We start from the raw sequence: 15,718 nt of genomic DNA, 5'->3' as shown, positions 1-15,718 counted from the left end.
TCAGTAAACCTACAAAGGACAGTGGGACTAGATTATGGTCACTGCAACTAAAATTTGCATTTGAACCAACAGTCCAATTAAGTGAGGCATGATCTCTTATTCCTAGTCTACTAAACTTTCCAAATTCCCCTTAATCTCAAATTTCATCATGAATTACGTGTGAGATGACTTTGATCTCCTTATGTTGATCAAGGAGGAATCCATGAAGGAAAGAAGTCCCATATTATGGTGAAGCCCTTAGCTTATAAAGACTGTGGTAGGTCTTCCTTTGGCTGTGTCAGAACTTAGTCCTTCACTTCGCTTTAGCTCTCTTGAACCCTTAACAGCCACCAAAACCAGTAACACTTAAATATCTCAGAAGGCAGGTTTTGGTGAAACACATACTTTTGCCCACATCATCCAAAATATACTTTGTAGAAATGAAGCCAACTTTTGTAATCAGAATTTGAAAATAGGTAAGTCCCCTTTAACTTTCACCTGACAATGAATAGGGCTCATATTCAAATGTCTACAAGAACAAAGAGGTGAAGGAGGTGGGTGAGGACCATAGAGAAGGCTTGCCTCCACTAGTTGCCTCCAGTCAGCTCCAGCTATTTATTGATATGCAGAAATGCAAATCCTGTATTGCCTAATCTTGAAGTTTTTCAAAAGAAGTTGGAAAACTTTGTTTTTATAGCTCCCAATGATTATGTGATAACTCCTTGAAAATGTTTTGAAACCCTCTATACTCCAAACAAAGGTCTCCTCTCTATCAATTTCCAATCTGGGCTCTTAAGTTTTTCTTTAGCCTTTATATAGATTGTACCTTCCCTTTTCATTTCTACTAGCTCTTGGCTCAAATCATGTCCTCAAAAGCATAATTCTAGAATGGAATTCTATGTTTGTATTAGAAGTATTGATCTTCATCCTCAAATACAAATTCCCAGGAAAACAGTTTGCTAATGAGATTTTTTTCTTGAGGTTGACTTTTATATTCAGAAGTGTATGTGTTTGTTTTTTTTTTTAAGGATTTTATTTATTTATTTGACAGAGATCACAAGTAGGCAGAGAGGCAGGCAGAGAGGGAGAGGAGGAAGAAGGCTCCCCGCCAAGCAGAGAGCCCAATGCAGGACTCGATCCCAGGACCCTGGGATCATGACCTGGGCCGAAGGCAGAGGCTTAACCCACTGAGCCACCCAGGTGCCCCAATGTATGTGGTTTTAAAAACACTGAAATTGTATGTATTTAAACTTCTATTTCTTTGCATTTTTAAGTTTAGCTTTAAAAATTGATTCCAGGGGTGCCTGGATCGAACCAGGGGTGCCTGGTCCTGGGATCGAACCCCACATCAGGCTCTCTGCTCAGCAGGGAGCCTGCTTCCCCCACCCCTCTCTGCCTGCCTCTCTGTCTACTTATGATCTCTCTGTGAAGTAAACAAAAAATTAAAAAAAATTTGATCTTATTTTTATGCTTCAATAAAATATTTTAAAGAGACATTAATAAATGATCCAATTTAAAAATTAAATTCCCTTAAGTCTTTTATGTTACAATTATAATATATATGAGTTCCTTTTAAAATATTATATTGCAGTTGTCTGATGTATCATCAAGAATTCCCAAGTATGTAAACATTCTTATAAATTGAACAAAGTGGGGGCACCTGGGTGGCTCAGTGGGTTAAAGCCTCTGCCTTCGGCTCAGGTCATGATCCCGGTGTTCTGCAATCAAGCCCCGCATCAGGCTCTCTGCTTGGCGGGGAGCCTGCTTCCCCATCTCTCTCTGCCTGCCTCTCTGCCTACTTGTGATCTCTCTCTGTCAAATAAATAAAAATAAATTGAACAAAGTAAACTTACAGGTTTGAGATATTTAAGTTCTCACACGTTATGCTAGTAAATATAAATGTCCTAAGATTTCATCTTAAAATTCTAAATCCATATGTTACTAAAATTTCACTTTTTAATTTGGATTATAACACTAACATATTTGTAGTACTAACATATAGTTCTTATGTTAGGCCTACTATGTAGAGATTCTTTTTTTTTTTTTTAAAGATTTTATTAGAGAGAGAGAGAGAGCACAGGCAGACAGAGTGTCAGGCAGAGGCAGAGGGCGAAGCAGGCTCCCTGCCGAGCAAGGGGCCCGAAGTGGGACTCGATCCCAGGACGCTGGGATCATGACCTGAGCCGAAGGCAGCCGCTTAACCAACTGAGCCACCCAGGCGTCCCTATGTAGAGATTCTTTAACAAAAAATATTAATTCCATTATTTTTATTATCTTAAATACCTATGGGGTTAATAGTAAATGTTATAATTAAGAGATATTTCACAACTAAAGAAACTATTATGTCATCTAAACAATGTAAGCTAAGCTAGCTAAACTATTATTTACAACATACAGCTGTACATATACAGCAGGATACTACACTACTACTGGAGATGTTGAGGGAACTTTTCAAATCCTATAAATTACTCAGAACATCGCTCAGAGCCCATATAGTCTATATCCCTATGTTTGAGTCATTACCACTGCTGTGCTGGAGCTAGCCTATGCCAGCTCATGAACTGATGGTTAAAATTTCAGGAATTAGGAATTGTCCAAGCCAACCAGTTATTAAACAGAGCCATTATTAAAATTAAATTATATAAACTCGCTTCTAAATTATATTAAAAACAAAAGCAATGAATACTCAGAATGCATCACTAATTATTTTACTATATTACTTAAAAATATTATCTATTTCTTGAAGTTACGTACATCTACTCTCTCTGTATGGTGGAAATACTTTCTAATGAGGTGCTACTGCGCATCTCCCAACTCCACATTCAGTGACATCACACTGGTAGCTTGAAATCAGCCAAGGTGAAAATACCTATAGCACAGAAACTGGCAGCCACAACACATCAGGGCTCTCCCAACCTCCCAAAGAACTGGTTGTTAACCAGTTCTCAGTAACTGCTAGTTAAGTCGTTATCTAATTCTCTGTCTGCCCTGGCTCTCCCAGACAGCTGTATCCCATGTTATGATTTTGCATTTCCTTAGCTCTTGAAATATTTAAACATCTTCCATGTCATTCTAAGGTTCTTTGAAATTTCACATAATCCTGAATTTAACATTCTTTCTGTTTAGTAGGACTACACAAATCAGGTAATAAATCGATATTCCAGTTAAATTATTTTGGTATGTTTGGTATGATCCTGGCTTTAAAAGGTTATTCTGTTACCATTGATTCCAAAGCAGTACAAAAGACAGGCATTGTTGACTTTATTTCATTTAGGCCTGCTGCCTGGTTTCCTCTAGTACTAATTTGTTATAGGCCTAAAAGATAAAATCTGTTGTAACCCACATGGTCAGGTTAAAATATCTAATAATTCAGTATTTTGTAGCAGAGGTATCTCAGTTAATTTGTTATTTTTATCTTAATTTGGAAGTGAAGTTATTGTACCTCAATCATTAAAATCAATTTCATTTTATATATAACTGTATTATAAAGCTAATCCCAGGGGCAAAATCCATATATCCTTTTCAGTTGAATTCCAAACATTGATGAACCATGATATTAGATTTCAACACTGCATATGGGAGTTAAACTTTTTAATTTGAATTCTCTAACATAACTAAATTGTGGTAATTCAAACAGAGATGCTTTCCATTACTAAAGTTAATAAGGCATAAAGAAGTGCTAGAACAGACCATGAATCTAAGCTTATACAGCCTAGATCCCTTGCAAGTCGAGAAGAAAGAAAATCAAATCTACAGGTTTCTGTTTATAGAAAGAATTTATTTCAAAACTTAGAAATATACTGACTCTGTCATACATGGAATTGCTATAAAATACCAACATTGATTTGTGTACCTTATGAAAAAATATATCTTACTCATTTTTAGTCACCCAATCTTCATTAAATTAAAATCCCTGTAATGTAAAAAAGGACTGATGATGATTCATATCACAGAGACCTAAAGCAAAATGATTCCCGCCCCTCACCCTGTTCTTTTCCTCCTCCAAGCTTCTACTGCCTGTCAACCTCCTGCCTAGAGAACCATAGCTCTTAGCACTTTGGTCACTTTGGGACTGACTGACGAAAAGAGAAGGTACAGATGGGCATGAAATTAATGGAAGGCAAAACGAAGAAGAAAGGTAGGTCATTCTTGGGCTGTTAAAGCTCAGATGCATCCCTGCCCTTTCCCTGCTTTGTTTTACAATATAAGAATGACCCCTGCAACTACATTTCTTGGGCTCCTTTTCCCTCGGCTTCCAGTTCATTTGGTCAGTAGGAGACTGAAGGGCAAAAAGAAGGAAGAATCCAGGATATTTTGTCCCCATTCTTTCTCAGCCAGATTTGTGCGGGAGTCATCTCAAGTCGTGACTACCTCTGTTTCACGATTTCAGACCCCTGGTAGGCAGTAACCGGAACTCTGCTTTCTGCCAGAGAGCCCCAGTTCTGAAGTGCATTATTACCACTCTCCCTCTGGGGTTCTCCCAGCCACAGGAATAGTAGTGGTTTCCTGGACTGCCTCACCCTCCCCCACCCCCACCCCCGCTAGGCTCTTCCTTCCTCTTTATAACCAGTGACTGCCATTAAATTCCTTCTCTTTGGAAGTGCTAAAATGATTTTTGTATTCCTGACTGGACATGACTGACACAGAGAGACCGGAAGGGGGAAAATGAGTCAGGTGTTTCTTCCCTAGGTAACCAGGGTTACTGCTGTTATGGGTGTGGAAGGAGGCAGGGGAAACAGAAGAAGAAAGGGAGCAAATATTTGCTGAGCACCCTTGGTATGCAAGTGCTTTATGATCATCTCACAGATGAGGAAGCAGAAGCTGAGAGACGTCAGGTATTTATGGGATCGCATTGTTAATACATGGCTGAACAGGAATTTGAACTCAGAACTGATTCTGAAGCTTTTCCACTGGAGTGTGCTTCTTCCCTAGCAAACGTAGGGTTACTTTCAAAAATTGCTCTTGAAGGGCTGAGGGGACTAAGATATAAAAGCAGTAAATGTCAGATAACCTGGGATCTGGGTTCCTGTCATGGCCACACTGAAGTTAGCTAAAGGTAGCTGTTACTATGCACCAAAACAAGTTCATCTTTAAAAATTGTCTTTTGTGTCAGCCTATACTCTGCCAGGATTTGGGCTGGCTAACTGAGAAACATTCTTGAGGTTTGACGGTGTTCATTAAGCACATCTGCTATTTTGGAATCGTTTTTATGGAATTCAGGGGCCTTTTGTATAGGAGAGTATAATTTATCTGGGAATTTCTTCTCCTTTCCTCACTGCAAAGGTTCATCAACACTGTTAGATTTTATATAGCTGGACTTAGTTAAAAAAAAAAAAAAGAAAAGAAAAAGAGAAAAAAGAAAAAATCTAGGTAGAGGGGATGAAAGAGACTCACCATCCTATGTGCTCACATCTACTCCTATGATATTATTTCAAGCCTGGTTACTTTCAAATCTTGCTTCTGTCCCCTGTTTTCTGGTCCTCTGATGTCCTCACACAAGTCTGATTGAACATGTCCTATACTCACTGTATTTTCCTGAATATGTGGTTCTCCCTTTTATGTTCCTAATTTATTTCAGTTACTGGCCCCATAGTACAACATGATACCTCCCCTTAACTGCTCAGCCAGTTATCCCAACCCCCACCCACTCCCTCAGACTGCACACTCAGGCAGGTGCCAAATCCTGTTAAGATCAGCTAAGTCACTCCCAAATCTGTCTTCATTCATTCATTCATTCATTCATTATTTCACTACTATATGGCAGGCCTGGGATTCAGGTGTGGGAATACTGAAATAAACCAGATAGACTAAAGGAGATACTTCCTGCATAATTCTGTATGCTCTTTTTCAGTTTGTCCTTTCTCACCCGGGTCCCACCATTAATCTCTCTACTGTTTGGGTTGTCTTTCTCCAACTTCTTCCCAACCCATTTTGCCTATGCCCCTAGAACGCATTTTGTAAAACTAAAATAGAAGGTCACTATCTTCCTTAAGATCTTTCAGTAACTACACATAGCCTTCAGTGCAGCCTAAATGCCTTGGCATGACACGGTGGGACACATCACATCTGTTTCTTCAGCCTTTACCTGTGATGCTTCAGAGCCACAAACACACTCCCGCAAACTCTCTGACATCTGCATCTGTTATATCCACTGCTTAGAATGCCCTTCCCTATCTCATATTTCTGTTTGACCCCCCATCCATTTTTCTAAACTCAGTAAGAGACAATCTTCTTCTCTGGATCTATTCTCCAAGTCCACCCCATGCCTGGAGCTTCTTCCCTAGGATACCTGTTCTTGGTTCCCACAACACCCAGTGCATACATACCTTTATCATAATATCATGGCACACTTATCAGATTAGTAGGTAAATGCACTGTCTCCTCCACTGTGTTGGGACTTCCTTGAGGGCAGGGAGAGGCTCGGGTTCATCCTGCATCTCCAGTGTCAGGCCCGGATCTGCACACAGTAGATGGTCAAGAGTGAATAAGTAAATACTTTATGAAAATGTGAAGTAATGTACACTGTGAAACTCACAAGGAAAGACCATTTCTTGCTCTTTGCAAACTCCTATTTTTTTTCTCTGCTCGTAAGAATAGAAACAGATCCTATTTTTGCACACCTGCCTGTCAGTGTAGTTATCTAGTATTCTTTCACTATTAGTATAAGCCCTTTAACCATGGTGAAGTTGTGTACGTAGCCAGAGAACTCCAGCCAGTCAAGTTGTTCTGGGACCTGTTAACTATCCCTAACAAATTCCCCAGATGTGACTGAATTATTAACAAGGTAGAACAGGTACAGTGTTCGTAAGAATTTCAGAAAAATGTGAAAGTACCACCCACATTTCTATATTAGTACAGGATTCCAGTGTCCACAGAGCCTAATTCATTAGAGTGCTGCTTTTTGCAGGACAGTATTTTCCTTACTGGGATTACAGTTGAACAAATATGTATTTGCATCTCATACAGGTCACTGGAAGTTCAGAGTAACAGAAGGAGCAGCTTTGTATACCTGCCCAAGAGTAGATCCCCCTGAAAAACATTCTCAGATTGGCCTCTTGGAGAGTTTGACGGTGTAAATGATGGGCTTAAACCGTAGGTTGATTCCTTTACCATTCCTCATCCACCATGCACCCACCAGAAGGAAAATAAAATGACTTATTTACAAAGTACTTCCCACTACTGAATGATGTTCTTAGTAGTGCCAGCGGCGCCGGAAGTGTTTAGGCAGGTTTAAGCTGAGTAATATATTTAGGTGGTGCAAGTACTATAAAGCATAGAGTTTTGCTCATATTAAGATAAGCTTCCTGTACCTACTGACACATAACAGAGGTCTGTTTACACAGGATGACTCTGGCTTTCAGCTCCAAGCTAAATGAGCTTTAAGGAAATACTTCAGAGAAATTGGCTGTGGACTTCGTAGGAGTGCTAGATTTTGGTTGTTAACAAGAGTAGTATTTTTGTTACAATCTTCTCTTCTTAAGCTAGATCTACCCGAAAATGTTAAGATTGTACTTCAGGTGTTAAGGATTTACTTCCTAAATTTAAAAAAAAAAAAGGAAACAAAACAACAACTAAAAAATCTAACTTTCTAGCATGCTTCTATACTCAATGTCATGCCAAAGAGTGCCAAGAATCCGTGATCAAAGAATGTTGCAATTCAGTGATGCACCATACCAAAGACGGGAGACTGCTGTTTTTGCTTTTTCATACTCTTTATTGCCAACGGTTTAAAATGGTCAACATAAAAAAAAAGACATTTTGATAATAAATACTGCTCTTTTGGCTGTAATAAATAAAAAGTTTATTAACAAGGAATGCACTTTTCCAGCCACAAATGTCTTCAAAAATTAACAAAAAAAAAATTACGTATGGCCATAGTTCACAGTTGAGTAGCCAAAAGCTGCTCCAATTACAGCCTTTAAACAACATGGGAGCTTCCTCCCTTTCCCTCCCCTTTGGGAAGTATATTCACAGTTCCAAGTCCTCTGTCTGAAATGCTCTCAACAGAGAGAAGAGTCAATGCACCTTTCTGCGAAATTGTCTGAAACACCTTTTAAAACAGGTACGTCAAGGAAAACTGCATTCTGGTTCACTCTCAGATCGTCCAAAGTTCAGAACTGTATGCCTCAGCCTGGTCTGGTTCCATCTAGTCCTTCAGGCCCTAGAGGAATTGTTTTCGTACCACCACCTGTCCATCTTTTTCAACATGCTGTAGACCATCTGACTGGCTTCCCTGTAGATCTCACAGTGGAAAAGAGGCGTCCCATAGGGTCCATTCAAGAAGTCTTTCAATTACATCTCTGTAAGAGCATGTTCAGAGCATATTCCATTCGATGTTTTAATTCTAACGAACAGCCAGACATCAGCAGAGTTGTCAGTCTGAACGTTGTAGATATCCTGTCCTCGTTGATGTAAGTGAGAAGATATTCTTCATTTTGGCTACAGATGATTATTTTCGTATGATCATGGTAGAAATTCACCTTTCAAAAGGAGACATAGACATTAGACATCTCTAAATATTCAAGAATTAGACAACTGTGCCCAACAATTAAATGGCTGGATAAAAATCACTTTTTGTGACCTAAATACACACATTGCTGAAAGGTTCACTTACCTGAAAGGTGCCGTCATTGAAGAGCATCATTAAGGCCTTATCAGATTTTAGCCACTGAAGGAGGTAGAGCCGAGGTCTTCGAATATCGGTAACACTAGGCAGATCTCCACCCTAGAAGAAATTGGGAGAATAAGTGCCCATAAAAATTTTGCAGTTTCCAGTTCTTCTAGCCATATGCCTATCCAACTTGGGTAGGCATCAGAATGGCCTTGTGGTTCCTGGTCCCGCCTCCCAGAGATTCTGACTCAGTAGAGCTAGGGCAGGACATGAGCATCTGCACTTCTAACAAGCTTTGGAGCTGTGCAGATGCTACTCATCTGTGGACTACACTTAAGATATCACTGCCCAAAAGCCACATCCAGGAGGTACTTACATCCATGAGGTTCTCCTCCATGTAATGAGAGAAGTATTTGAGCACCGTCACTTGACTAATGAATTGTTCAGGGGCATCTGTTGCAGGGAAAACAGAGCACTGGCCAAGTTCTGCATAATAGTGAACTGTTCTGAAGAACAGGAACCATAGGGAGAGAAAAGAAACAAAACAGAAGCAGTTAGTCACTGTTTTTAGGTTTCTTTAGCGCAAGACTAAAGAAGTGACAGGACTTCATTAACTGGATATACTTACTTTTTATCTGGAAGCAAGCTCATGTGAGCACCATTGTTGAAAAGGACACCTACAGTGTGGTCTGAGAGCTGGTACCCAAAGCCGTATTTGTTAGAGTAATCGACCCATTTGGTGACCCACTGAAAGGAAGTGCTCAGCTGCTCTTTGGGAATGCAGTCAGCTTCTGGCATGTTTTCTAGACATCCTCGAAGGACTCTTGCTACTGTGTCTGCAACACTGCCCATGGTACTGTCCTCAAGGCCTGCAAAGTCAGGGGAAAAATATAAAATAATTAACAATAAGACCTTAGGCTTTGGTGGCTGCTAACTTTCCCTCCACGACTTCAAAGGACAGAAGTCTCAAAACTGTTCCTTGCCTTTTCCCAAATCCTCTGATTTTGCTGCTTCTATGTTAAATTGGGCCACAAAACAAATGGACTCCACTTACTTAGTATTAAGCACTGGCATTTATAGTTTCATGTAAAATGCCATTGACAGCTACTTACATTCACTGCTACTGCTGCAGCTGCCAAGAGTCCCTCGGACTATCATGCGAATAGCATCTCCAATCTGCTGCTTATTTTCTACTGCAGGTGTTCCAGATCTGGCGACTGTAGTGGTAGGTGGCTGGAGCTCCTAAAAAAGACAGTGAGTCAAGCATCTACGATTCATTTAAGATTGAGAATTCTAGGTTAAGGTGAGATTATGGCAATTGCTGGGAAAGCTGATCAAAAAGCAATGGGCACAAAAGGTGTTTCAGGGATTCAAGGGCATACATTGTTGAAATGAAAAACAAAATCTTTCCTTTTAAATGGATGGAAGAAAAGCTTTAAGTTTTAAACTTAAACATTTTTGAATCGTGATAATCATAACCCATGTGATGATTAGTAAAGAGCAGAAATGATACAAAGTGTTTTTATCTATTTTATTCTTTTCCAGCATACCTCATCTGTCCTGTGTTTGCTGGGTTGCTGAGTTATTGAAGTCTTTTTCAAATCATGCCTAAGCTTGTAAATTTCTTCATCCTCTTTAGATACTCTATCTGTAAATCAAATACAAGAATTAAGAGCATTAGTCTATGCTAACAAGGTAGGAACAGAGCTAGCCACATTTCCTCCTTTTGCATTAATAACCAGCTTATGAGCATTCAAGGCAAAACCGGCATTTTATCATTACCATCAGCTGCAATTATGCAAGAAGCACACTTTGTGTATGAAAAAAAAAAACTATCCATCACATTTTGCAGTGCAGATTTATCATGCTATAAAAAGCTTAACATTATTCAAACATACCAACTGTTATGCTAACATAAAAACATTCTTTTAACTAAGTTATCAAATTTAAATAGAATACTGGATACAGAAAAGCAGAAGTCTTATAACTTACTATGTGTGTCAATATATCTTGCTTTGTCTTTTTTGCCTCCAAAAAGAGCAGCAGCTGCTTTCTTAAAGAAATTCTTAGCCGGGCTTGACAAGTGGAAATCTGGAACTGTATGACAACAGCTAGAAGAGAGTCTGTCTGGAGTGAAGCCCTGCGGAGTACCAGAAAAAATTTTTAGTAACCAGTTGGTTGAATAACTGTGATCAATTGCACAGAATAAAAAGACACAAGAAACGTGCCAACCTGCAAAAAAAATTCATGTCGAATGATGTCATCCAAACTGGGACGATCCTCTGGATTCTTGGACAACATGCTAGCTATTAGGTGCTTAGCAGGAGCCAGCAATGAAGATGGCATTGTATACCTTGCTTCTCTTATGCACCTGTAAGTTTCTTTCAAATTTGTCGTTTCAAAGGGGGGTCTTCCTAGTAACATTGTGTACCTGTGTGCAGACGAACACTTCTTTAGGAATGGTAACAACGCAACTCTCTTCGACTGTTAAATTCTAAATATAAATTTGTTTTTTTGTAATTTTGGTGCCTTTACTTACATTACACAACCTAAGGCCCAAATGTCTGATTCACAGCCATGTCCTTGCTTGTTGAGGACTTCAGGAGAGAGGTAATTTGGAGTACCACATATTGTTCTGGAAAAACAAAACAGGAAGGTCTCATTAAGAATGATCCTACTGTCTACACTTAGTTTTCTGGATAAAAACCTCTGAAGTATTGTATTCCTATTTAATTCCTATTTAGAAAAATTTGACTTTTTAATTTTTGGCATCTCAACAATTAACATCTGACCGAGTGACTTAATAATTTTTTTAATACATTCGCAGTTTTCTTCAGCTACACTACAAAGTGTTTTTAACCAACTGAGACCAAATACAGCATAGCATTTGTGTAACATGTCAGGCAAATATGAGACAGATTTCTTTCATAATCAACTCATAGGCGTAAGGTACTCTGCCTAGTTCATAGTGGGCACTTACTCTTTCCATGGATTAACATCATCATGGTTTGTGGATGTTAGTATCAATGGACCTTCTCCAAAACATTGGAAAAAAAAATAAGGGCATATTTGATCTTTGTAAAATCCTGTCAGGATGTATCTTTCTGACTCTTACCTCCTTCTGTGTTCCAAGGGTTCCAGCCTGGCTGCCAAACCGAAGTCCCCGACTTTTAATTCCATGGCTTCATTAATAAAGAAGTTCCCTGGATGATAAACAAAACAAAACCTGAATCCCCTTGAATATATGTTCTAACCAAATACACACACATTCTTTGGAAGCAGGCAATCAGGTGTTTACTATGAAAGTCACCAATTCAAAAAGGAGATTGCATAGGCTAGATCCCAATTAAGAACATTAATACATAACAAGGGAGACAGAAGAAAACACCTCTCTTTAAGGCAAAAGTCAGTGTTTGGAATAAAGGGCTTACCTAGTTTGAGATCTCTGTGTAAGATTTCTTGTTCATGAAGGTACTTTAGTCCAGACACAATCTGCCTGAGGTAGTATCGGACTTCTGGCTCTGTCAACACCTTCCTTGCTTTCAAGATATGAGCCATGGACTAGGAAGAGGAGAAGGGAAAAAGAGAATCTGTCAAACAAAGTTATCAAAATCAGTAGTTTTCCTTTTGCAGGTTGAGTGATGAAAGTTAACACTGCAATATAATAATTGCCACCACAGCTAAAATCCCAGATAAAACACAATCTGAATCCCATTTCAGTTTGGGGGAAATAAATGGACTTAAACAGGAGTTAAAGCTTACCCTTCTACTGCAGTATTCCAAGAGAATGTAAATGTTTTCTTTGTCCTCAAAGTAGTGGTAAAACTGCACTACATGCTTATGATGGAGGATTCTGTGAAGCTCTATTTCTTTGTCAATCTGAAAGAAAAAGCAAGATAAGGCTGATGAGCCTCCTGTCACCTTCCGTAAGCCAGTTGCTTACACATGCAGAAGACATTTTCTTAACAGGGAAGGGCCATCCCTGCACACAAAGAAAATACTTTAGTCAACAGTCATACACACCTTTTCCCTTTGATGAGGTTTAGCTACTCTGCTATGAGGAATAATTTTTGCAGCATAGACTTTGTTGTTTGTCAAATCTGTCATCTCGTAACATTTGGCAAAGCCACCCTGAAACAAAGCCGAAACAGCATTGAGTGTGGCAGAAAAATGGACAGCAGATATTTTTAAAAATATTTTAAAAATTAGGGAAGCAAAATTACGGGGAAGTAAGGGTGGACAGACATGTGCTCTGTACTTTTTTAAAGCTCCTTTAAGAAAGGAAAAGCATTCCTGAAAACAGTGAAACAGTTTCCCTTCTCCCTTTACAAAGAGGAGCTTTATGGAGGGGGCTGGGAGCAGGGAGATGAAAAATAATGTCTGAAGAGACCGGTCAGGAAAATTCCCTGCGGAGCAGGTGGAGGAAGCTAGGGGCTGGAGCAGACAGCCCTCGCTTCTGGCCTCACGATCAATTTCTTTGGGCCGCGGGAGGCACTTGGAGCCGTGGCTAAGGATGTAAAGCCGATCCGGCGCTGTCAGCGTACAAAAGCCAGAGCAGGGCAGGTGAACACCCACGTCCCGCCGAGATCGGAGGACCCTGAGAAGCCAAGAAGCTAGGACTCAGAGTCCAGCCGGCTCGGGGGCTACCCGGCAGACCTCCCTCCCGTCAGGAAGCCGGGCGCCCGCCGCTCGTCACCTTTCCCAGCACTTTGCCCCGGCAGTAGCGCTTCCCCGTCGTGGGGTCCACGATAATCCGCGAGATCTCGGCCCCCGAGTGCGAGTGGTGATGATGGTGGTGCGGGGCCGCCGGCTGCCCCTGCGCCTGGGGCTGCGGCGGCTGCGGCTCCTCGGGGGGCTGCTGCGGCCGCTTCTTCTTCGAGTCCCCGCCACAAGCCTTGCCCAGCGCCTGCTCGCACATCTTGGTGCTGGCGGCCGGCTGGTAAGTGATAGTCCGCAAGAGCTCCATCGTCGCCTCACGGCCAGGCACCTCCGAGGCGCGGACACACGTCCGAGCTGGCCCCTGCCCTCGAACCCCCGCCTCCAACAACAACCCGCGCCCTACGTCCGCGTACACTTGTGAGAGTGCGAACGCTCGGCCAAGTCTTATATACGGCCAAAAGAGGGGCGGAGAATACAAACGGGATGCGACGTCACGGGCGACGCCCCGCCCTCCGGCTGCCGGAGCGCGCGACGCCCGTCTCCAGGTCGGAGCTGGCCGGCCGCGTCCCGCTGGCGAGCGGCGTGGCGCCGGGACGGGCCGACCTCGGGGAGGGCTCGCCGCCGCGGGCAGGCCGGCAAAGGGGTGCGGCGGTCCCGGGACCGCCACCCCATTCACTCCTCGAATGCTCCGAGGTTCTGGGTTTGAGATGGAAACCCGAAGGCTGGCGCCCGGCCCTAGTCCCTCCCTCAAGTCCGCCCTAGCCCCTCCCTCAAGTCCGCCCTCGCCCCGCCCCGCTCGCCCGGTGTCCCCGCGGTGAGGTGTGGGAGACCAGCCGGGCGCTCTGCTAACGCGGGGCCCCTCCCCCGCATGGTCCTTCCTGACCGCCCCGCAACCTCACGCCTCCAGTCAGGCGTGACTGTGTCCGGAGTCCCCTGCCCAGGAACGTGAGGCCTCACCCTGCCGTCCGGAGGCCTCGGTGCTGCCTCCCGTCGGCCTCGCCGCAAACCAGCACTGCTTCCCGGCGTTTGTACCCCACCAGCTCGCTTCTGATTGGGGCTGTGAGGTAGCCCTGCAGAGCTAAGCGGTTTCGGGCTCCCCGCCGCTTCTAAATGAGGTGGTCCCAGACCGTGGTGTGACTGTTACCGAGTCCCGCTTAGGGCTGTTTCACCTCTGCCCATCGATCTAGAGCGGGTCTTTGTAGGAGGTCAGGCCCTTAACTTTGGAGAGGGAGCCCGCGCCCTGGCGAAGTCTTCCCCCTTCACGTTGCACTAGGACTGGGGAGCAAGGCCGTCATCTCCTGGGCTGTTCCAGAAGTGCAGGCACTGGTCTGAGTGGGCAGGGGTTAATAAAGACACCGGCCTTCTTTGACAGTTAGTTGTGTTAAAAGTGCTCCTGGCGCTAATTATGGTTTACAGTCGAAGTCATCTCTCACTTCTTATTTGGAAGGGGTTATCCACAATGCGTCCTTTAAAGGCTCAGGAAGTCACCTGGCTGCCCTGGTGCTGGGGGAGGGAACGCAAGGCCTCCTCCCCTGCAGGGGCATTGGTAGCATGAAGGGAGGATGAGAGGCCAATGAGCTACAACATGGCTCAGTTCCCGATCCCAGATTCTATTCTTCATCTTGGCTGACCCAGCAACACCTTTTCAGCCTGCTCTAGTGCCAACAGTGTTAACATTTCTTGAGCGCTAAGGTGCAAGGCAAGGTGTATAGGTTTCTGAAATGCCTCTGTCATCCTGCAACAATTCTGACTGGGAAATACTGCTGTTCCCACTTTACAGACGAGGAAACTGGGGTTTAGTGAACTGTTCCTTGTGTATGTTAGGAGACCATCCAAGGTATGTTTCTGAGCAGTAGACACATCTTTTCGTCACAGTTAACAAGATGTGCTGAACTATTTTTTGATACTAAATGCCAATGCTAGTGACATTACCGGGTTAGATGAACCCCTTCCAGGGGTTCTTACGAAAGGTACTTCTTCCAGGGTACTTACGAAAAGGGTTTCCTCCAGCCCACTACCAAGTTGAGGTATCCACGGTATGGATGAAACAAGCATTTTCAGAGACATTCTGTGTCAAACGCTTCCAGCCTAAGGGAGGAAGGAGGCTTCACTGGCATTACTCAGTGGAAAGGGAAAGGCTTTTTGATTCTTTGAACAGCTGAGGGCAAGCACAAGCATGTTTCTCCTAAGTGAAAGTAGACTTCACTCCCAAGATGATCAGGGCTGATAGGAGGGTGGGGGTGGGGGTAGAAATGAAGATTTACATAATCCTCCCCTTTAATAACCCTGGGGGTGACCTTTGCTCCCCAGATGGATGCAGACCTGTTCACTACCCTGCTTCAGGCTTGCTGGTTAGAAAAGACCACCTGACCTTCCAAGCACATTTTACACCACACCTTTCCTTTATTGGTGGTAGTGAACTTTTTCATTTGTTTATGGCCTTCTGAGAGAAAAGGACTGTGAAGCACA

General features: G+C 42.7%; 1 protein-coding gene and 1 long non-coding RNA gene across 2 annotated transcripts in view; one reads left to right on the top strand and one right to left on the bottom strand.

Annotated features, from left to right (window-relative positions):
• The window catches only part of LOC308343089, a 213,907-nt gene extending 209,790 nt beyond the window's left edge, over positions 1 to 4,117 (top strand). The window contains exon 5 of the long non-coding RNA XR_013966846.1: positions 3,987 to 4,117. This is a non-coding gene — a long non-coding RNA (uncharacterized lncRNA). The remainder of the gene's footprint in view (positions 1 to 3,986) is intronic.
• A 3,560-nt stretch (positions 4,118 to 7,677) lies between these two features.
• Positions 7,678 to 13,664, bottom strand: PLK2 (polo like kinase 2). Its single transcript, XM_080803991.1, has 14 exons — positions 13,287 to 13,664; positions 12,614 to 12,721; positions 12,353 to 12,469; positions 12,022 to 12,151; positions 11,706 to 11,793; positions 11,130 to 11,225; positions 10,823 to 11,021; positions 10,583 to 10,730; positions 10,141 to 10,238; positions 9,703 to 9,832; positions 9,219 to 9,459; positions 8,967 to 9,096; positions 8,594 to 8,704; positions 7,678 to 8,459 (listed from the first exon to the last, which is right to left on the bottom strand). Exons 1-14 carry the CDS (start codon positions 13,554 to 13,556, stop codon positions 8,268 to 8,270), a joined length of 2,058 nt encoding a protein of 685 aa, XP_080660117.1. The 5' UTR covers positions 13,557 to 13,664; the 3' UTR covers positions 7,678 to 8,267.
• Between the last annotated feature and the right edge of the window lie 2,054 nt (positions 13,665 to 15,718).

This window comes from Martes martes, assembly GCF_963455335.1.
Source record: "Martes martes genome assembly, chromosome: 5".
In the NCBI taxonomy this organism is placed as follows: Eukaryota; Metazoa; Chordata; class Mammalia; order Carnivora; family Mustelidae; genus Martes; species Martes martes.
This window is presented reverse-complemented; position numbering and strand designations above follow the sequence as displayed.